The 22972-nt window shown below is 30.9% G+C and overlaps 2 protein-coding genes across 2 annotated transcripts; both read left to right on the forward strand.

The window, feature by feature from the left end:
* The first annotated feature begins 478 nt into the window (after nt 1-478).
* LOC132713710 (tyrosine-protein kinase STK-like) lies at nt 479-4385 on the forward strand. Its single transcript, XM_060696385.1, has 7 exons — nt 479-488; nt 1415-1526; nt 1840-1944; nt 2141-2232; nt 3448-3603; nt 3908-4054; nt 4244-4385. The coding sequence occupies exons 4-7, from the start codon at nt 2175-2177 to the stop codon at nt 4297-4299; spliced, it is 417 nt and encodes a 138-aa protein (XP_060552368.1). The 5' UTR covers nt 479-488; nt 1415-1526; nt 1840-1944; nt 2141-2174; the 3' UTR covers nt 4300-4385.
* Nucleotides 4328-16405, forward strand: LOC132713709 (proto-oncogene tyrosine-protein kinase LCK-like). Its single transcript, XM_060696384.1, has 7 exons — nt 4328-4504; nt 5163-5319; nt 10161-10292; nt 11033-11239; nt 11688-11810; nt 13619-13705; nt 15756-16405. Exons 1-7 carry the CDS (start codon nt 4328-4330, stop codon nt 15908-15910), a joined length of 1038 nt encoding a protein of 345 aa, XP_060552367.1. The 3' UTR covers nt 15911-16405.
* The last annotated feature ends 6567 nt before the right edge of the window (nt 16406-22972 follow it).

The raw sequence follows: 22972 nt of genomic DNA on the forward strand, positions 1-22972 counted from the left end.
TTCTTTCACAGGAAAAATCCGGGTTTTTTTCAAACACATGCAACAAATCATCAAAAAGAGAACTTCAAAAAGACAGGTTTATGTATTTTCTATAATGTTCCAGCTATATATTATAGCTTTTGACTCGGTGTTATTTCCGTAATTTAACTTCTAACAACATTTAATTAGTTTGCTACGAAACCTCATATCATATCCGACAATTTATCCACAATTCCAAATCATTATACATTAAGAGTTCAAGTTTTTAATATTATTTGAAATTTGTATTTGAAAACTTGCATTATGATAAAATTGCTGTCGTTCGAAAATCATAATGTGAGCAACGTTTTACCATTTTTGTATTTACTACATACATAATAAGTTTGGTTTTCAAAGATAGAATTATGCATTGAATGCGTTTAAAGAAGATCGGCATGAAGAAGATGTTGAAGACGTTCAAGAAGACTATGATTATAACACATCTTTTCAAGAAGAGTTTTGTACTGATGGTATGTTTTTTTTCAAAGAAAAGTAATTTCTTGAACATTATAGTGATATAAATGATTTTTTAAAAGCCTTGACCATTACTGTCACATAAACTTAAACTTATTGTAAAACGTTAGGTGCAACATAGACTAACAGGAATGGATATTGTTCAAATCTTTAAAAATATGATTTTTTCCACTCACTTAATTTTGAAAAAAAAAATAACAATATTCAGAAGGGAACTACTTCGAAGAAACAGAAGCTGGCTATTCTCACTACCCAGTGCTTACGTCTGTCATTTCGGGTTTATGGACTTTTTCTTTGATCAATTCGTGGCATGATACAACTTACAGCAACGATTTGTTTTTGCACGACTTAAAGAACATAAAGTAGTGGATGTTTGTCGTCATCCCGTTCGTAAAAACCCCATTAGATTTTGTCATTTGTCAAACAATTTACAAAGCTAAGTTAGTGACACTAGTACTTGGTATGTTGATAGAGTACCATATAGAGATTATGAACTGAAAACGAAACAAATCTCAGTTCTGTCATAACTCAATAACTACAAAATCTAGGTTGGTTGTAGAGCACTTTTTGGCAATTGTGCAAGTTATTTTAATTTATTCATCAGAGAAAAATTATGTTCTGGTTGCAATGGTTACGGCAACGGCAATTTGAACATATGTATAATCTTGTGAGAGCTCGAAAAGGGCAAACAAACAAATTAATGGAGACTTTAGGTATTTGTACAACGAGGCATGACAACCAAATTAGCTATGCCCTCGCCTTTACCCCCACCTTGTTTTTCAGTAGCTACTTGTAATATGAACAACATAAAATTATTTCAATATGGATAACTGTTAATTATGTGTGTATTGTGTTTACTTACATGTTGTTTTTTTCGGAAATAAGAGTATTTTATGCGACACGAATGTTGTTTTTTTTTCAGCCGTTTCTGGAGCGAAGATAGTAACAGCAATATTTGATTTTCATAAGTTTTCTGACGATGAGATAAGCTTCAAAAAGCTAGACAAACTTAAAATCCGTGATGATATCACAAGGTAAAAGACAAATGTAATAATATGAATTCATAAGTAAATACTGAACGAGAACACAGCTGTCAGACCTGTATTACAAAGGGCGATAGCCAAATCTTGTTTAGGTTTATCCGCTGTTTTTCAAAAACGTATAATTACTCTTGTTTCCTTTGCCATTTCTTTACGATTTGGAACATTTAAATAAATTAAATATCTTCAATTTTGACTTTAACGGAATAATAAAGAAGCATTTATCTAAATCATCACTTGTATCAACATTTTCATAGAGACATTGCAATCTAATTAAACCTACTATTTATGTATTATTTCATTTCAGTGATAACTGTGATTGGTGTTTTGCTGAACATTTGTCTACGGGAGATAAAGGCTATGTTCCTATTGCCTATATCTCTCATGCCAGCCAAAAACTAATATCACAAGAGTATGAGAAACTTTTTATTTTATATCCAGTTGTCTGCACAATTTAACTATTTAAAACATAAGCCCTCGAGTTCAAACATCTTGCTCAAATTTACAGCGCACTTAACTTTTCTAGTTTAGCCAAATAATCATTATAAATATCATATATATAATTTATTACAGTAATTTTAACTAATTTAAGCCTGGCAATATTTCAGCTGGTGGTATGATATTAGCCCATATGCTTCGGTGATGTTGATGAGCAATCCGGACACTCCTGTGGGAACATTTCTTATACGTCCATCTGACAGTACGTAAATTTAAATATTACATGTTATACTAGTTTATGTTGCTAAAATATGAGATTAAATCACATTTTTTCTTCATTCAAATGGATATAAGCTTTAAACCCATATTCAGGTTTGCTACATGAAGGATTATAATTTTATGCTGTTAAGCACATTCTGAACTTGACTATACACCCAAGTGTGTTGGCAAAATGACAAAGGGTTGGGAACATAACGATGAAAGAAATAGTGTTTATTTTCATCCCGGACAAACAATTTCTTATGGATCTATATTTAAAGAAAAACGAAAAACATTGTAAACTGTATGTCTCCAACGTTAAATAAGGGTCCTGAGGGTACTTGCTGTCGACATGTGATTTCAAGTGTAAACAGAAATAGGCCAACTTTATACTATCTTGTTAATGTAACAGAGCTTACCATTATGATCCAGAGCCGATGGCAGAATTTCAAAGCTATCAGGTCAACCAAGAATAGGGCGGCCACTGTTAAGACAATCAAATGTGGTTCACTTCGACCACTTTTCACTTCCGTCGCGTGATTATACTCTAAAATAACGATTAATTAGAACACCAAAATGATTTTGTTATTCAATGAATGAGAAAGTGGTTTAAAAATTTCTCCCTCAACCCCCAAATTGCTAGATCCAACTGCCAATTTTGACAACTACTTAACCAGCCTAAAAGTACTTTTCTGTTGAGAATAATAAGAGGAATACTTGTGTGTAGATTTGGTGATGAGACCAAGATTTTTTTTTAATCCAAGACATTTGGAAAACACGATATTTAAAAATTGTCTCGCACAAAATGAAAGGGAAAAACATTTTAAAAAGGAAACAAAGGTTAACATGGCAGGGCGATTTTCAAAGAACGGAGCCTCTGATACAACCCAGTCACACTAGCAGAGTGCTCTAGCAGTTAACAAACCAAAAACGGGAGAGGGTACAAGGGCAGGGAAATGAGGGTATTGACATGCCAATAACTCTTACTATTAACAATGTAATTGAAGATATGATACTAATATTAAAGGCTGATACAAGAAGTATAGGGACATGGGTGGGTGTAAGAAAACGGGGCAAGCACAAAATGGGATAATATGATAGGACATTCATTACAAAAACTCTCAGTATACAAAACGTGAAAAAACATTATGGTTTCATTTATTCTGCGCATAGGCTATATATCCAAATGACTTAACACACCGTTTCCGTTAATTTGAAGGAGGACGGATGTTTGTCTTAACAATGCTGGTACCAAGTTCTTCTTCAAATCAAGGAGTTATAAAACACTATCGTATCCTGTCACAAAATAATCGACTTTTCATCAGATCTACACAAAATTTCAGCGACATCTTTTCGCTTGTTGAGCACTATAAACGTAAGCTGCTACGACATACCTTTGTTGCTTATTGTTTATATTATTGGGTTTGCATTTGTGTAATTGAAACAATTGAAACCAATAACGTAAATAAAGCATTTAGCTGTATATGTTATAAATATATTCTCGACATCTGATGAATATTGAGCATGCAGTTACTATTGTCGCAGCAGAAAAACATATTTTGATTCTTTTTCTCTTACTGTATCAGTATCACATATTAAAGTAAAATCACCTTTCTGATAACGTTTGTTGACATTTTAAAACTTTTTGTAGTGAAGTACTGATCTTTATTTTATGACAGGCTTTGCTGGTGGTTTGTTGTGCAAACTTATGTATACACTTCCAAAACAAAATCCTGTTGTTTATCCAAGGAGAATAGAAATTGATAGAAATGCGATTGACTTTGTAAATTCATTTCCTGTCGGCAGCTTTGGAGAGCTTTTCAGTGGTATAATTACCTTTTTATGTTAAGTTTAGTGTAAAGAAAATAAGTATTAAAGGAGATTGATTTTAAGGTCATTCCATAAAAGAAATAAGAAAATATTATATTCAGCAGTAGATTACACAATTAAAAAATTCAAATTTCCATTGCCTATTTCAATTCAATCTTGTCATAAACAGTTCAACATCCTTACAGGCAAATTGTTCAGAACATTAGATGTTTATAACCATCGTGACAAAATGCAAAAGTGAACTGGGTCATTTTTTGGATGAAGCCAAGATGTTGTTTAAGTTTCGACAATGTGAACACTTTGTAAAAATGATAGCTGTCGTTCTTGAACCTGAGCCATTCATGATTGTACTAGGAGAAACGGTCAAAGACACGCTACAGAGTAACCTGAGAAAAAATTCTGGAAAAACATTATCTCTAAGAAAATTGACCAGTATGGCTTCAGAGGTATATATATAACAAATAAAGTAATTTATTGAAAAATAACAAAAATAAAGCTAAATCAATAAGAAAAGCTATAAAAATGATTTTGAAATTGTTTCAGACTTCATTCAAAATACAATTTAATGTTAATTCAAATAGTTTGTGATTTTATATAAGATTTATATATCAAAAGTAAAATAACAACCAGTCGAAACATTTATAATTATGTTGCTTGTCATGATTATACACGTTGCATCAACTTTTTATGAAAACATGATTGATCTTAATGTGATTATTCAATCATTCAAACGATTGAGACATGAAAACTTTCTTCCCAAAATGACGTTTTGTGTTCTATTTAAGTGTTTAAGTGTTGAACCATTGAAACACAGGCGGAGATAAGGATATATAAAATGTTTCACTTTTTCTCTCATGAACAGGAAGTCAATGATTTTCACCTACAGTGTATGTGTTTGTTTGTTTGTTTGTTTGTTTGTTTGTTTGTTTGTTTGCTATCATATCTTTTAACAATTCTGTGAAATGTTTTCAAAGATAACAAGCTTTATGAGTTGAATAACATCAATATTTTTATCCAGGACATATTTCTTAAAGTCGTGTAATGGTTTTGCAAGTACTGACCATGATTTCTTGAAAAATAAAATGTTTATTTCATATTTTATAGATTGCTTATGGCATGGCATATCTGGAAGAAAATGGTATTGTCCATGGAAATTTGAAAGCCGAAAATGTATTAGTTTGTGAGCATGATAAACTAAAGATATTGCACCCAAAACTCATAAAACTTATGAAAAGCAGTGAAAACAACCAACATGGACAAGGTAAGAATTTAAAGTCACATGGATGACGTGTTTTTTACGAGGGATGGAGTCATTTAATAAGTCTTTAGAGCTCTGCAGACAGAATAATGAGACACTTAACTATATAAATAATTTGATTTAACACGTCTGCATATACGTGTACATATGTAAAGTAAAGTAAAAGCACGAATAAGGGGCTGTTAGTCATATTCAGATTTCCTGGAATGTTCAATTGGTCTTAAACCAGGGGAGGTAATGTCCCCGATAATGTTTTCTATGTTTTTAGAAGATTAAGAAATGTATTTATTAAATGATATTAATCCTGGTTTAACATTAGATGATATTACTTTTATTCTCATGTTATTTGCTGATGATATTGTTTTGTTAAGTAAATCCCCTGAAGACTTACAAAATAGTTTAAATACATTGCATAATTACTGTACTTTATGGGGCCTAAAAGTAAATGAAGGTAAAAGTAAGGTTATGGTTTTTAGGAAGAGGGGTCCGATTAGAAATAATGAGCATTGGACATATAATAATATTCCCTTAGAATAGTCGACAATTTTAATTATTTAGGTACTGTTTTTAACTTAACTATACAGGTAGTTTTTCTTTAAATCAAGAGTATTTAGTAGGGAAAGCCCTAAAGGCGTTAAATGTTTTATTGTTCAATTTAAAACAAACACCGGTTAAATTTAGTACTTCTTTGCAATTATTTGATGCTTTTGTTGTATCTATTTCAAATTATTCCTGTGAAATATGGGGATTTAGTAAAAGTAAGGAAATCGAACGAGTACATCTAAAATTTTGCAAGTCCATGTTATGTGTTTAGCAGTCAACTAGCAGCATGGCTATTTATGGTGAGCTGAAAAGGTACCCTTTTATATGTAAACAGATATGTACGGATTATCAAATTTTGGTCAAATATTGTTAACAGTAATAATGTTATAGTTAGTTACTTATATACATCAATGTTAAATGATATTAATAGAGGAAAAAAACTGGTTGTCTTATGTGAAATCATTGTTAGATAATGCAGGTTTGTCATATAAATGGCATAATCCAAGTATTTATAACCTTAAAAATGTACATTTATTATTTAAGATCAATTCATCCAGTCATGGTATCATAATGTGACAACTAGCCCGAGCCTAGGCACATATAGACTTTTTAAGACGTCATTTGATTACTCACTGTATCTTGATAAAATTCCTAAGAAACTTAGGATTGCTTTTGCAAAATTAAGATTGTCTTCACACCAACTTAGAATAGAAACTGGACGGTATGGTAATTGTAGAACTGAACGTAGTGAGAGATATTGTCTTATTTGCAATTCACGTGATATAGAAGACGAATTTCATTTTGTTTGTATTTGTAATGCTTATAATGATATACGTAAACAGTACTTGACTATAAATATCATTATAATAGACCTAGTGTCCATAAATTCGTTGAACTAATGCAGAATACCAATAGCAACATGCAACTTAAATTATGTAGATATATATAAGAAGCGTTTGAAATACGTAAGGGTAATGTTAATAGGATATCTGAATAAGCTTATTACTGTTTTCAAATAAATATACAAATTGTCCATGTTATAATTCAATAATTTCATGAAACATTTGACTGATTTTGAGTGTTATTTAGCAGTAAGTCATTAAATATACAAAATATCTATTAGTTCAACCTCCTTCTTTTCTCGTTTCCATTTTCTTTCTTGTTTTGACTATATGTATCATATTTTCCGCTAAAAGTATAATTGTCTATAAAATTGTGTCATGTTGACAAGTTATATTGTATCATTGAATATATGTATTGTGTAGCAAGAAACGTCATGTTTACGTTACCAAATAAAATATTTTGAATCTTGAATCTTGTAAAACAAAAATGATTTTTTTCTAGTATAAAACTCTATTTTGTAAATACAGACCCATATTTGTTTCAATTAAATGTTTCCGTTATGATATTTTAAGGCAATTCTAAGCTTGAACACTTAGATGAATCCTAATCTAATAAAATAAAAAACAGTTATAATTCTGTCTAAATATTTAAACAAAGACTGAAATGAACTTCTTTGAATGAATACAATTATAATGAGATTTCTAAAACTAATTTTGCTAAAAGTGTTCGGTGACTCGTAATTATCACATCCTACTGAAAGACCGAAATGTTCTCCCGATAGAAGTGATACCAACCGAGCTGTATATTCCATACTCGCAAATCTTATAAAATAAATTTTCATGAACAAAATTGTTTCAATAGATCAAGACATCTGTTATTTCCAGTGGGGTTATAATTAACTTATAATATTTTCTTGTACAGAGCTTGTACATGATGTTAGAAATTAATCTTAGTGTTAATTTGACCAAAATAGAGAGACATATTAACTTCTCATTTCTGATGCAGTCAAGTGCAATGATTTTTAAGTTTGTATTGAAAGTAGTGGCATAACATAGACTCTTTCATCTAATACCGTTTTCAAGTTGCCGCCCTCGGATGACGTCATTGGGGGATACGGTGGAAATTGCCGATACGATTGAGTACGTTAATCGGGGGATATTAATATCTTAATCCTTTCTCTTGTAAGATTGGCAGTTTGAAATTGCCAAAATTGTACGTAATTGAATAAAATATTACATAAAAAGGAAGGTCAAATGCAAAAACATGTTTACTTTAATAAGGTTAACGATTTGTTTTAATACTCGACCATATGGCTGGGTAACTGATCATGGTGACCATTTTATTTTGATTCTAAATAATGAAAATTGTTACATCGAGTGCTACCAAGCAGTTAAATCATATTGATTCCTTGATACCAGAGATGTAGATAGTGTATCTAAGTCTATGATAATAAACAATACCCTAGAGATATTTTGACTTTCAAAAATGTAAGTATTCTATGGTTTCGAAAAACAACTGCTTAATAATTAATTGCAAAATACTGGTTGTTTAAAAAATATTTTAATTTAAGCATTACTGAGACAAAGATAAGCAACAATATGTTAGACAAAAACAAAATGTTTAGACATAAAGTAAAAATTCTTTTGAATGTATATGACTGCATACTTTTTGTGTCGACAAAAAAGGCACTCTTAAAAAATCGTACATCATACCAATATATAAAAGCTGGTAAAGTGATATTTAAAACTTGATACTTTTTATTTTAATTCATACTCTGCTTATCATATATTTAAAATAAATCACTAAAAAAAGTTGTGAAACACGTACACAGAATTTCGTTATTAACTAATAATTATAATTTTACGTATTTTGACTGTGTCAGTTGGTAGTCATTCTGGAATATCAAATCAGTAAGGCATGACCAATTAAGTCCCTAGGATGATCCATAATCTAATTCGGACCATTAATTAGTGTTGGGTATCGGGCTCAAAAATCACTATCGATAATCGGACCACAACAATCGATTGTCTGTCGATATTATAATCGAGTTTTGCATATTTTATGGCCCATTTTTCTGCTAAGCTACCAATCCTATTATGTATTTTTTATACAGTAGTGACCACATTTTGGGAATACATAAACTCTTGTCATCAAGATTAAAGTAAGATTTACTCTTTGAATTCAAAACAAACAACACAAACTTTGTAACAGGCAATTTTTGTATTACACAACTTTATGGCAGTCAATATGAGTACAAATGTACTAGTCAACAGATCAAAATATTGTAGGTCACTAATTTAACTACAGTAGGTATGTAAGTTTATAATATAATGTTTTTACACACTATAAATTTCTATAGTAGTATTAACAATATAGTATAGGTAATTCAGCGGTGGTAGAACATTCAAATAATCGATTTTTAAAAAGGACTAACGATTGTTGCCGATTTTGGGGTGGTCCGATTAGTTGTCGATTTTCAGAGACACTCGGGACAACACTACCATCAATATTTTGACAACCAACAAAAGTGACGTAATCTGATGTAATGTTATAACTACTGGTGATTTATAATATCACAACCAAGTGCCGCTTGTATATACACATCTGTTAATTTATGAAATAAGTTAATGGGAAAAGATCTTTATTTTTATAATCATAAGAATAGATTTGTAATATCAAAAATACTTTTTATCGTCCGTTGCGAATCTAAAGTTATAAAAGTCATGGCCACATGGTTTTCCTTCTTTCAGGAGTATTTATAAAATATACTTCACTGGTTCTTTGAAAGATTACGGCATAATAAAAAAGTATCAGTAAGTGTTGACAGAATGCATTCTGCTATTGTTCTATTAAAGCTTCAAACTCAATCGATAAAAAACACTGGCAATCTTATTTTCATGTTTGTCGCAAATACGCCGGAATTTTCTAGAAAATGACCATTTAAATTTTTATAAGGCAATTTCAGTGTGTATGGATGTTTATAAAATATCAAAATTTGATTAAATTACTAGCTTTTTTTCTGGCATTAGATTAAATCTAATTAATATATTCACTTTTAAATTTCGCTGTTTTACTTCGTAGCGAATATTAATCTCAATCTTTGTTTTTGTATTTTGTATTGTCTTGATATTGAATTTATGTATGCATAAGTAAATCTTTTCATGTTATTATCATAATTGAACGATCAGTATTTACGCATTTAACTTTTCAATAAGCTAACATTCTACGCGGTCTGTATAGTATAATGTCCATTTAAGTCACATCCGGTAAGGGAAGTAACTCTTCCCTGACTTTTATCGCTTAAAAGAAAGGGTCTATAGCATTTGATTCATTAAAAAAATTGTAATAGAAATAAAATGAAAATTACATTTTGATTTACCTTCTGCTTATTGATAAGCGTAACTTTTGATATAGATGAGTTTACATATTAATGGTTGAACATATAAATATTTTTTCAGATGAAATTGAATGGCAATGGACGGCACCAGAAGTTGCAGCAGGCGAAAATGCGTTAAGTACAAAGTCAGACGTATGGTCGTTTGGAGTTTTAATGTATGAAATGATCACTTTCGGGAAAATTCCATATTCAGGTAACTTAAAAGCATTTACAAAACATAAAATGAGAAGAACTGTCAAACAAAAACAGGCTCAATTATTTTAGTCTTCATAGTAAATTTAACACGATGTTGGATTTCTTTTTTATTTTGTTCGCATTGAAGTGAAAGTCTGTACTTAATCTAACGGTTTGTTTTCTACAAAAAAAACGATACACGCTTCAGGTTAATTCTTTCAGCGGTTTTGAAGGTATGTGTTCAACAATTGAATATCAACGTGTGCATGACTTGATCAGTCAAAGGCAATGACTTTCAATTACGACCCCGCGGAATACTTAATATTTTAAATTAATTAATTATTAAAGTTTAGAACGAAAACCCTCGATGAGATGTTGCCCTAAATCTCACATACTTTTTAGGGAATAATAAAAAAATATATTTATATTTACATTTTGTACAAAATATAGTTAAAAGACAAATACTTCCCTTGAATAATTTTGATAAATTCATTTAATTCTAACCAATTAACTAATGAGTGTGTATCTGAAAATCATAAACGCACAAGAGGGATGTCGATTTGAGAATGAGCACTTCAAATGTATGTTATTACTAGTGGGACAACTCGTTTTACAGATTGCTCACTGTAAAGAAAAATCATTCAGCTTGCATATATTCCATCATAGTTATTTCTTAAACACTATTCCTCTGTTTATCTTACTTATATCACAATACCATAGTAGTTACATAAAATAACGTTATTTTTGACAATCCTGCAGGTTTTGAGAAGGAACATGTTGAACGTAGTTTATCTAAAGGACTTAGACTACCGAAACCAAAAAGGTCATTGCAATGCCCTGTCGAATTGTATAACACTATACTTCAATGTTGGCATCAAATGCCAGAATGTAGACTAACATTTGAATTTCTTGGGGACTTTCTGTATGATTTTAAAGACGCTGTTGAATCTGAATCTCACCTAAAAGGTAAAGATTTACTGTTTTTCCAATTAAACAATGTATCATATCTGTCAATTTCAGTTATAAACTGCATAAATTAATGATATGAATATTGGATACATGTAAAATGTTGTTGTTCTTTCTTGCTAGATTACCTTGTACACTCATTTGCTCTTCCTTGATGTTTTGTAATTGTGTTCTCTTTGTCTCATTTGTTTGCAAGATTGGAAATATTCTTGCTAATCCATTGTTCTTAGAAGACATTATCTATAACGAAAAAAAAGTCAGTTACTTCGTTATATGTTTGGCTTTCACCTATTAAACTTTTCATTCCAAAGTGAACGATCTTTTCTGTCACTCCTGTTTTTTTTTTTATAAAAAGTAAAAGTTCAAATTAATTGAACACTTTCTATATCAGTCGATTATAATAATTTTGATTAGGCTTATATAAAGATTTTTCTTTTAACTGTATCAGATGACGGGTTGAAGTATATGTACATGAGTGGGACATTAGAGAATAAACAAGAAGAACTGACGGAAATATCAGAAGGTTCAGAGGAACATTTTCACGTTAATGTAAAGAAAGTTTTAAAGACCGGTAAGATGCAACAGTACACTTCGAAATAATATAAAGCGAGTGCTTCTTATTTTGAATGGTTTGGTTGCAGATATTATGCCACCTTTTCTACAATTGTCACATATTTTCACGCCCCGGTTGCGGTGTATATATCAAATGTTTGTAGTTTCTTGGTGGGTATTTTTACAATTCTAAGCCTATTTAAACACATAATTTTGGTCATTTCATGTCGGCTGATCTGTCTAATCGGTTTTCTAGAAAACTAACTGCTCCGCAATGAAAAGCATTCTTTATTTGTTCAAAGATTTTTTAGCTAACGAACTTTTGCGATGGTGCAAAAAATTAGCAATACAAGGATAATGATGTACTGTACTGTAGAGAATTGTACGCTGGCTTAAGAAATCAAGTAATACGAAAGAGAAAATTTATCCAAAAAATTTGCCTTTTCATACTTTTCGGGTCATATCTAAAGCTCTATAAAAACTTTTTGTTTATAAGATACATACAGTGTATATAAACATCTGCAATGTTAAGACCGCGATGACGAGATATCATTTTATATGTGTGTAAAATGACTACAAGAAAATCATTGATGCAAAGCATCAAAGGGCGTCCAAGCAAGAAATGCAGCTAGTGAAGATGAACAAGTAGACATCTGATGACCAGATATTCTTATAAAATTTTCAATGGTTAATTGGTTTTTACCAGAATTGTTTATTTATGAATGGGTGGGCGAAAGACATTGCTCATCATTAACTTTGGTAGGCATGCTAGAGATTAGAATATTAAATTTTTTCCCACATGAACTTGAAATTCTATCAATATTAACGATAATATCCAAAATATACAGGTCTAAAATATCCAAAATATACCTCCCTAAATGGTATAAGTTAATTTATACTATATAGGGGGTATTTTTGGATATTATCATTAATATTGGTTATTTGATAGAATTTCAAGATCATTTGGTATTTTCTTTGGAACATACAAAATAGTAGTCAAAATGAAAAAAAAGTATGTTTATTGATTTATTGGGAATTCAATCTACTATTTTAATGAATTACTTCAAAAAACCAACCAGTGTGTTTACATTCCTATCAATAAACCCATAACAACTCTTGATAAAATTGCAAACGAAAGTTTCTGTTGTTAAAATGTCACAATATTCGATAATCAACATTTCACTCCATACTATACACATCGGTCTCTCAAAGTAAGACAGGTGTACACAATGTGCATTTCATTTATTGCAAAATTCCCCAGTTCGTTATTTATTACCATAGCGCGACACGAATGACCGTTTCTTAAACTAAAACTACTTCTTTAAATAGATTTTCTGACTTTCACAATGTTAAGGTCATCATTCTATATATAGGTATAGCAATACATGATAACCCGCTGTGTACTACAAAATGATTTAAAAAAAAACGAAGAGCACGATTAATTGACGGATAAGATATTTCATTTGAATATGTTTGCATTGCGAAATTCTCTACTCCGCTATTTATTGTACATATCGCGACATTTATTTTTTTATAATCAAACACCCTCACACCAATCGGAATAATTGGCTATTATGCCCGACGAAAAGGCCCGAGATGTTGCAATTGCCCTTTCACAAAATCTGATTTCATTCCATAAAGGGCGTCGCGCTTCGGCGCGGACGCCAATCATACACACATAAAGTTAAAGACTTGTACGCAGTGATATCAACAAAATCTGTGTTATATTTTGATAAAACTGTGTTTAAACCTAATTGTAAGTATTCTGAATTCCTCCCTCTTGAAATTTGCAAGTAAAACTTTTATGTTGTTAATTTTTTACATCAGGTGTGCACGAGGATAAAAGTTCAAGCAATAAAAGTGTTGATATTACTCCAGGGTTTGACATAACAGCCTTGTACGATTATACAGCAGGTATGTATTTCAATGACTTTGTTACACTCATTCCAAATGAAATTTTTATAAAAGACATTTGATATTTCTATGAAAATATACCTCAAATGAAATGTTTTGTTTATCGACTACTCTGAACGTTGCCAGATAACCGGTTACATATAGATTATATATTAATGTCAGACGGGTTTGATTTTCAGAAAAGTTCCTCCCGTTGAGAGTCTAACGGCATTTTTAGTACAAGTAGGTAGTTAATCGTTTTTACATAACTCGGGTACGCCAAGTCCAATTTTTGTTCGACAACGGCTGTACTCGAAGTCCTTAACATTCTTTACGGACAATAAATCTATGTCAGGTATCTGAGATCCCAAATGTCTTACATAAATGCTTCACAATTAAATGTAATATAAGATGTTTAAGCTTTTAATTGTGATAAAATAGGATGTGTGTAAATCTTTATGAACATTAAATCATTTTATAATTTGAAGGAAGGTCAAAAGTCAAGGTCAGTATGCCAATATTTTTAAATTTACCTTTCATCTTCACAGGCCAGCGACTATGTCTCTGGACCCGCATATCATTGCAACACCATCTGCTGAACGACCAGGTTAAAAATAGAAAAGAAAACAGAATCTGCAATAAAAAACAAACAAAGAAAAAACGCCAAAATGGCACAATTAAATTTGTTGCAGGCTCGGTTTGATTGAGTGTGTTCATGGACGGTAATGGACGTAATGGAAAGTGCAAGTGACTGTCCACGCCCCCTAGCACCGGCTTAAGCAGAATTCAACTTTTAATCATGGTAATAGTGAAATTTGAATTAAGAAACATACACAGATGTGTTCATACGGCGGTTATCATGTAACCTTCAATGTGTCTCACATTCATGCAATTAATTCAAAATTCATCCAAGAAAGACAGTTATGGACCGGACTAAAACGGACAGACGGACATGTTCTTACCGAATGCTTTGTGAGGATGTCAGTGATCTTCATTACTTTATCAAACTCAAAAAACTGCCTTTTTGCCCCCAATAACCAATGATTCATCCTAAGGATCGGGCTTGTACGGAAATAATCTCAGGGCCAACTTGTTATCGCCAGATACCCCCTTTTTAACACATGACATGCTTGCACAGATAAACAGACTGACAGACATTTCAGCAGGTCTTGCACATTCCATTACTGTCCATGAACAGACTCAATTAAACCGAGCGTGCAACATTTTCAATTTTGTCGTTCTATGCGTTCTTTAAGGATTCTTGATTTCTCACTATTCCTTCAGATCGTAAAAACTTTTAAACAAAAACATTGCAGTAGTTTAAAATAACTTTTTTGTATGATTGGAAGTATGACAATCAACATCAAATGAAAAAAGCAAATATGTTCTCATTTATTTTGGTATGATTTGTGACCTTTTGCACCATAAACTTTGTAGTTTTAATGGGTTTTTTAAATTATAAGTCAGCGCTTGTAAATCTCAATCACTGCACTTAAATAGAAGAAAACAAGCCTTGTAAAATGCGCTTGTTAACGTTAAATATTCAATATATAGGAACAAAGGAAAACTTTTGAAATTTAAGATGGCTGCCACATTAAAGAAAATTATCTATTTTTCTCGGCCACACTTTAGCCGGCTTAAATAAGGAAAGCCTTAAATTAATATTTCAAAAATGTGTTTTATCTTGTCCATGGTAGAATTAAAGTAAAAAAAAATTTTTAAAAATCAATGGCGGCCATTTTGAATTTGATTTTTAAAGGTCGAGGACTAAAAATACAGCCGTGGTAGAGCAAAACAATGAATTCAGCAAATAGGCAAATAAACACAACTACCTGTACTTAAAACTGAACGATCATTTTTTCCAAAATCAAACTAGTCTATCAGGACAAAAGGTAGATCAGTGTTGAGTATTTTGAAAGCGACGTGATTAAAGCTATCGCAATTTTAATAAAAGAGAAGGACAAGATGCAGTGAACACATAAAACAACTTGTTTTTTTTTTCAATTTGAGATTGTAATTAATTTGTTTTATTGTAAAAATTGAATATTGAAATGTATTGGAATATATGCAGGAGATGCTGGGGAAATATCTTTTGACACAGACGATATTTTAACAAATATAGAACCAATAGATGATGGTTGGTGGATTGGGACAACAGCAAATGGAGAACGTGGGATGTTTCCTGCTAATTATGTGGAAGCTTACTCTGAAATTACAAAATTATAGTTAGATTAAAATTGTCAAAATCCCAAATACTCTTGCAATTGAACGACATATACACATAAACACCAATACTCAAATTGCTCTAAGATGTCGTATGTATAATGTTAAATTGTTTAAAATCATAAAAAAAACCTGGAAGTATTATCTAATTCTAGTTAATAATCAAATAAAAAGTTATTGACAATTGTTTCGCAGGAATATTTACGAAAACTGTAACAAAAACAAACCATTAATGAATATAATGTAAGAAATGTTACTTTTGTGTAAGGGAAGAAAAATGATAGCTGTTGTTTGTTTTTATTGCTTACTTTTATGTATAAATGAGTCATTTCATATAAGTTAAACTACGATAATGAAAAGACTGACTTTACCAGAACTGGCTATTTGTATTCTGTTTGATGTCTTGAGACGAAAATATATAGATATGATAATTAATATCTTTGCTGTTCAAAAAACATGATATTCTAGACGGAGTGGAAATAGAGTATTCTAGACTTACTTTGACAGGTAAAAGCAAGTTTGTAATATGTATGTTGATTATTCTATTTTTTAATAAAACTTGAAAATATCGAACATGTAATATCTGATTATTTTTGAAACTTACCTTTATGAAATTACCTTAACAATTTACAACATAGATATATACTGCCAAAAAGGTCAATGAGTTTCTAAAGAACGACGGTGCATTTTCAATTCGACACGGGAAAGCCATTAGAGCCACTCGGTGTAGGATTTAAGCAAGTTATAAATTTTAGTGTTATAACATATGAAGTGAGCAGTGAAATAGCTGAAAAAACCCACTTATTTCGGTAATGAAGTCTACAAGTAAAATATTATGCTGTTTTACGCCTTCACAGTGAAACTGTTATTATTTATATACAAAGCTTTCAAATGTCGCTGCATGCATATTATTGAACTGATGTGAGAAATGTTTATGCATATTGCTTAGCTTCTTTTGTGCTATTTGATGAAAAATAAAGGAATAGCTATTTCATTCATTTTCAACATAAACAGTTCATTTCAAAAAAATAGTTTGTAATACAGTAGTATTGAAACAGTATATTTACTTACTTACTGAATAATTCGATGACGTTGTATAGATATAGACAGAGCATGCCATCTGTATGCATGTATAAAACTGGCATGTTGTTTCATTCACCGTCGAGTTATTTTTTTTTTTTTTTTTTGCTGTTGAGTTTTACGTCGCACCAACACATTAAGCTCATGTGGCGAAATTTCAGCTTTTACTGGTAGTATAAGAGCTAAGGTATGTACATTATTTCAGGCACTCACATACACCTGAGTAGAACCACCGACGTTCCATCAGCAGTAAAGCTTTCTCACATGTAGAATCCGACGACGCTTGCTCAGCTCGAACCTACAACTCTGTGACATCTCGGACCCCTTGGCATCTCGAAATGTGTTTGTGTGACGTAAAACTCAACAAAAAAATAATATATTGAATCGAAATGTCTCACACACTAGGGATCTAAAAGTCATTTAAAAACAAGGTCTAACAGTATAGAGGTCTAGAAGTCATTTTATGTCCTAAGAGGTCAAGAAGTGGGTCTAAGATTTACTTGCGAACCTATGTACAGCGTTGAGAGGCTATTGGTTTGTTATCAAATATCATAGCCACTCGACCACGGACGCCAAACAATTTGCTGTGACTTTGACCAGTGTTTAACTCATTTATATTGCTGTTTGTTTGTTTTTTCCTACATCTGCTACCCATTAAACGTAAACACGAGCACCTGCATCAATAACACACTTTCACCTGGCTTGACAAACAGGAGGTGACCCGCTTAGAAACACAGGTTAACTATGGAAGACCAACAAAAACTCCATTATCTGTGGTCTGATTCCCAACTTCATATAGTTCTCTTTTTTCAGAATTTACTATAGATTATAAATCTAGATTAAACTACCTCTGGCACTGATTTTCGTATACATAGATCTAGAAATTGCCCAATAATACTCTTCTCTGTAAAGTTAGTTATAAATATTCTTCTTTTTTTTCTATATTATAAAATGTAATCTTATGTTTTTGCTGTCCTCTGAGATAAATTGCATGCCGTTTATCATTGTGACTTTGTATGATTTATTATATAATGTTTTTGCTCTTGTATTTATATATACGCAAACTGAGCTGACATCAATTAAGGAAACGAAATGAATATGATGACAGAACCATTTTAAGCAAAAACAATTGGGGTTACCAGGTCCGTTTTCGAGTTATCTGCCATTGAATGAGATTTTTCACTATTTCAACTGATTTCAAGTTTGGATAACTTTTCTCGTTCATATATCTCATAAACATTTTATTTACTATTTGTTTATGTTTTTTATTCTAGCCTTTGATATTATGAAATTCAAGTAATTCCATTGAATATTTGTGTCACCTTTTCAATTTAAGATGTGTTAAAGTGAAAAGACTGAAAATTCTTTATAACGGGCCATTTTGAAACAACGAAATTTGACATAGGTTTAAGTAAAGAAGAAAATAAACTCACCATTCTTTAACAATTATGCACAATCACTCAAAAGGTAGTTAGCTAATAAAATGCAGAAAATAAGTCGCACTAGAAATTGACAAAAGTATAGATTAAATAAATGAGCGTGTATAGATATTTAAGCCTTATTTGCTAGAAATATCGGACGTTTATTGGTGTATGGTGAATGTCTTAGTTCGTTTGGATTTTGTCACAATTTGTTTGGAATATTGAATATAATGTGAAAGTTACGTACTGTTCTTGCAATATAACATTACATAGGTTTGAATATTTTAATGAGAAAAACCTTTTTATTTTATCTAAAACAATTTCATTAAATAGATTTCTTATATCCGAATACAGTCTGGTTTTTTCTGCATAATATGTTTACTGTCAAATAAAGTTAAGTGGCTGAACAAAATTATTTCGACCCGTTGGAAGTGACATTTTAGCTTTTGATATACGAACAACTTGTATGTTGGTTAATCAACCAAATTTATTTCTTCATTATTCTTATTTGATTTTGTTGATTTTGTTAAAATTGTTGTGCAAATGGGTCACAATAGAGCGTAATTTTTGATACAAATTATTTTTTAACATACACTTTGCAAGAAAAGTGTTGTGTTAAGAAATACAAGAGTAACAATAACAGGTCGTGTCTCTATGGATACAAGATACATTAAAAAACACTTCCAAATAAAATAGACATAAGTTATGGTACACTTAAAAACAAACGTAGATATTTTATTTCACGAAACAAAAACAAGCGACTAGATGTGCCAATCATTATGTGTTTGCAAGATGTTCTTTTACGTAGACATGGTCAAAATGACTCCAACCTTAACAGGTCATATTTAGTACATTTACATTAAAAAATATTGCGAATTATGATATATATTCATCATGTTTTATGCGTTACATTTTGACAGGCACATAGATTCATATATGATATCTGATGCAGCTTTATGATGTTTTATCTTGCTTGTAAAATGTTTAGCAATTGATTGGACCACATTACGTAATTTAAATTTGAAATAAAGACAATTATAATCTGTGATTTTCCTTGCTATATTTTAGATTTTGACTTTCATTTATTGCAATCTCATTTGCAAAATACCCTATGTGGTTTAAAGCTAAACGAAAACTCATCTTCTTTCTTGAAAATATTTCATATACATGTATGAACTCTTTTCTTCAATCTTTCTCGTACCACCTGTCTTAAACTTCTCATTAAAAATAAAAGTGTAATGAAAATTTGTTTGGAAATATGCAATTACACATTGATGTTAAATATAGCCACATGTTTGATTTTATTTTATGAGTACTAAAAGTAACTGAAAACTCAATTATATTTAAATTCATATCTTTTATCCCAAAATACGTAAGGCTCTTTCATCTTATTCATATTATAGAAGTATTTGGTATCCAACTTTAAGCTTTGTACCGGTTTCAGCTGTGTAAGAACGAACACATATATAACAAGAATGATACTTTGGATGGACGACAACAAAGTGTCGGAATGTTAGTGCAGGGTGATTTGTAAATGGTCTTCGAGTTACCTTCGATTTCATGTGATTATTTCACCTACGGTATCATTGACGTTGTCTAATAATGAACTATTTTATTTCAAACATAAACCATAACTTAAGTAAAGATGAGAAAATATTTATTTATTTCTTTTATTTTTTTAAGTGAATAATGACATTTCCTTATTTTAACAATTTAGTTAAACACATTAATTAATTTAACATAATTTGTTTCATAGATAAGAAAATGGTGGGATTTACACTATGAATATAATGATTAACTGAACCTGAATTTATACAAAGGTTTATATAAAAAAAAGCATATGTCAAGTGTTGTTTTGGAGCCTTAAAAATTTCCTAGTACTACGCTTGTTATATATTTCTGGTGGTCATTACGGATCATTGCATCAAATATTTTGTTGACTCTGTTGACACTTGAATAACGATTAAGCTGACATTCTGGGTGTGATAGATGTTAAATATAACATAACTTCTCCAAAACCGAGTGTGTATTTGCAAGTTATTTGCAGCGTTTTCATTGCTCTCGGGCAACATATATAAATTTGTTTGGCTTGATATAATTTCAGTTTATTGTACATATATATGCCTGCCTTGTAAGTTGTAAGTTAATAAAATGGTTGTGTGTCGTTGCTACAAATAAAATCGTGTAAAAGGTCAAAACTGTTCAGACATTGGTTGAATAATTTGCAACTTATTTTGAAGTGATTGAAATATAGTAGAAAGTATTGCTCGCAACCCTTTTCCTTTTTCTATGACCCTATGTGGAATGTTTCCATGGACCACATACAGGTTTACTCACGAAAAAAACACGTCATCATATTCGATTTATTTTATTGAGGATCGTAATGATACTTTTTCAATTGAATGAAAATGATATTTCCAAAACAAAAACGATCTATGACTTAAAAAATGCTGAAAAAAGTTGCCCCGTACTTCACTTCAGTGTGGTTATATTTTTCTGGTCCTTCGGGATCATTGATGCCAGCACTTTTAAGTGTTATTCAATCCGGTGCTAGCGGCGTGAAGGATGTTGCACTTATTCATTATCCCTCATGTACAGACTCAATCAAACCGAGTCTGCAATTTTCATGTAATTTTGTTGTGATTAATGCTTCAGAGGGATCACTTTGATTCCAAACTTTTTAAGGAAAATTTCCAGCTGCTTCGATCGAGCGACATTGTTTCAATGGTTATACCGGTAATTTGTAAATTTCAATTCAATCAAAATAAAACCACATTAACAATGAACATATAGATACACGATTGTTATATCAGTATTTGGTTGGCTCCGTCTGTATCTTTATAGGGCACTTGAACTTGTGCAGGTGTATTTGAATGTTGAAAATTGTTTAAAGAAGGCAAATTATTTCTACCTTTAATATGTCATCTTTTTAAAAAGATAAATATTTTTATTAAAAAGAATAAACAAATCATACCATTTACGGTTTAACGTTAAACGTTTGTTTAGGTTTTACGACACATTAACACAAAACTGATCATACCGCGCCTGTAGTTATTTGAATAAAAATTACTTTAAATGAAGTTAGATAGTATAAGCTTATAAAACGATGGAATACAAGGTTATTTCTTTAAAGTATTGATCAAAGTGTTTACGTAAAATTATTTTATCTGAACGTTAAAAAACAATAAATTGAATTGAATACCGCTCATGCCTATGTTTATGCTGCACTTTCTCACTTTCAATCATGTACAGACTCAATCAATCCTTGTCTGCATTTTCATGTAATTTTCCGAGGGATCACTTCTTTTTTATATATTTATCAAACTGTTATGTATGTTTGCGTTTAGTGAGTGATAAATCGTGTTATCTCTAAGATTTTACCAACGGTTGGGTACGTATAGTGTCCAAATTGAATTTGACCTTGATTAATACAGCATGTGCCGGGGTATGGGTGTATGTAAGTTATCTCACGTTTAGCTATTAAATGCTGGTTAGTTCTTTCGTAAATCTTATAAAGTGTTTTGGTCTATTACCTATCGTTTAGTTTTTAGCTTTATATTTATTCCACGTGTTGATAAAGCAAAACTCGCACTATCAATTACTAAATAAGGAGCAATGATTATCATTTCTAAAAGATTATGCCAATTTGAAAACAGGGATATCATATATGGGACAACAAAAACAATGGAGTGAATTGATTATGGAACATTTTTTAGTTTACTTTTTATATCGTTTACATACGTGGCATTGTTTTCATCTATAGTTGTAAATTTAAAAGAGTAATACATTACAATCAGTAGAAACACATACTTTGCAAAGAAGAGTAAAAGGAGTACGAGCATACAGTCCAATTTTCAATTGCAGGTAAGTCTTTTGTTTAAGGTATTTTTAAATGAAACTGTTTTTTTATTTAAATCAAGAATGATGTGAAATACCGATTTATTAGAAAATCATTTTGTTACCCGAAAAGATAAAAGTATATATAATTTTAAGTGCTTACCAACCATTATGAACTATGATTTATATATTAAACATTATTAACATTTTTCAAAAGTTATTGCGCTAAAAAATGGAGACAGACATAAGTATGAATGTAAATGGAGACTGAAGAAAGTAAATGAATTCTGGTATCTAGATATCGGAGGAAAACAAAAATAGTTTAATATGAAAGACAAGAGCAAGTGAAGAATTCATGGAGGAGAATATTATTTATCAGCTTAATGTATCAGGTTTCTCAAGAAAGTGATGCGGAAGTCATTAATACGGAAGTAAAAAGCATTAATCAGATAGACAAAACATCAGAGTTGAAACAAGATAATACGTTTTTTTCCCAAAAGAAATAGCCTGATAAGAAGAGAAGAACATAATTATAAAAGATCTAAGGGAGATACTAGGAAATTCAGATGGAAGGTGATTTTGATTAGGATATGGCTTTTATTAGAAAAAAAACAAGGAATAAAAACGATGAAATGAGCCCTGTTACATGTATTCATTTTCCTAGATAAGTGTACTAGAGTGTTATACTACTACGTCATTTCCATATTGACCATGAAACATTTTTTTC

Source organism: Ruditapes philippinarum, unplaced genomic scaffold (genome assembly GCF_026571515.1).
Source record: "Ruditapes philippinarum isolate M1 unplaced genomic scaffold, ASM2657151v2 ctg838_1_1_1_1, whole genome shotgun sequence".
In the NCBI taxonomy this organism is placed as follows: domain Eukaryota; kingdom Metazoa; phylum Mollusca; class Bivalvia; order Venerida; family Veneridae; genus Ruditapes; species Ruditapes philippinarum.

Coding starts and splice junctions, on each gene's coding strand:
- LOC132713710 (XM_060696385.1), top strand. CDS start 2,175: ATGTTGATGAGCAATCCGGACACTCCTGTGGGAACATTTCTTATACGT. Junction 2,233..3,447: donor TCTTATACGTCCATCTGACA/GTACGTAAATTT, acceptor GTTAATTTGAAG/GAGGACGGATGTTTGTCTTA. Junction 3,604..3,907: donor GCTTGTTGAGCACTATAAAC/GTAAGCTGCTAC, acceptor ATTTTATGACAG/GCTTTGCTGGTGGTTTGTTG.
- LOC132713709 (XM_060696384.1), top strand. CDS start 4,328: ATGTTGTTTAAGTTTCGACAATGTGAACACTTTGTAAAAATGATAGCT. Junction 5,320..10,160: donor AAACAACCAACATGGACAAG/GTAAGAATTTAA, acceptor ATATTTTTTCAG/ATGAAATTGAATGGCAATGG. Junction 11,811..13,618: donor AAAGAAAGTTTTAAAGACCG/GTAAGATGCAAC, acceptor TTTTTACATCAG/GTGTGCACGAGGATAAAAGT.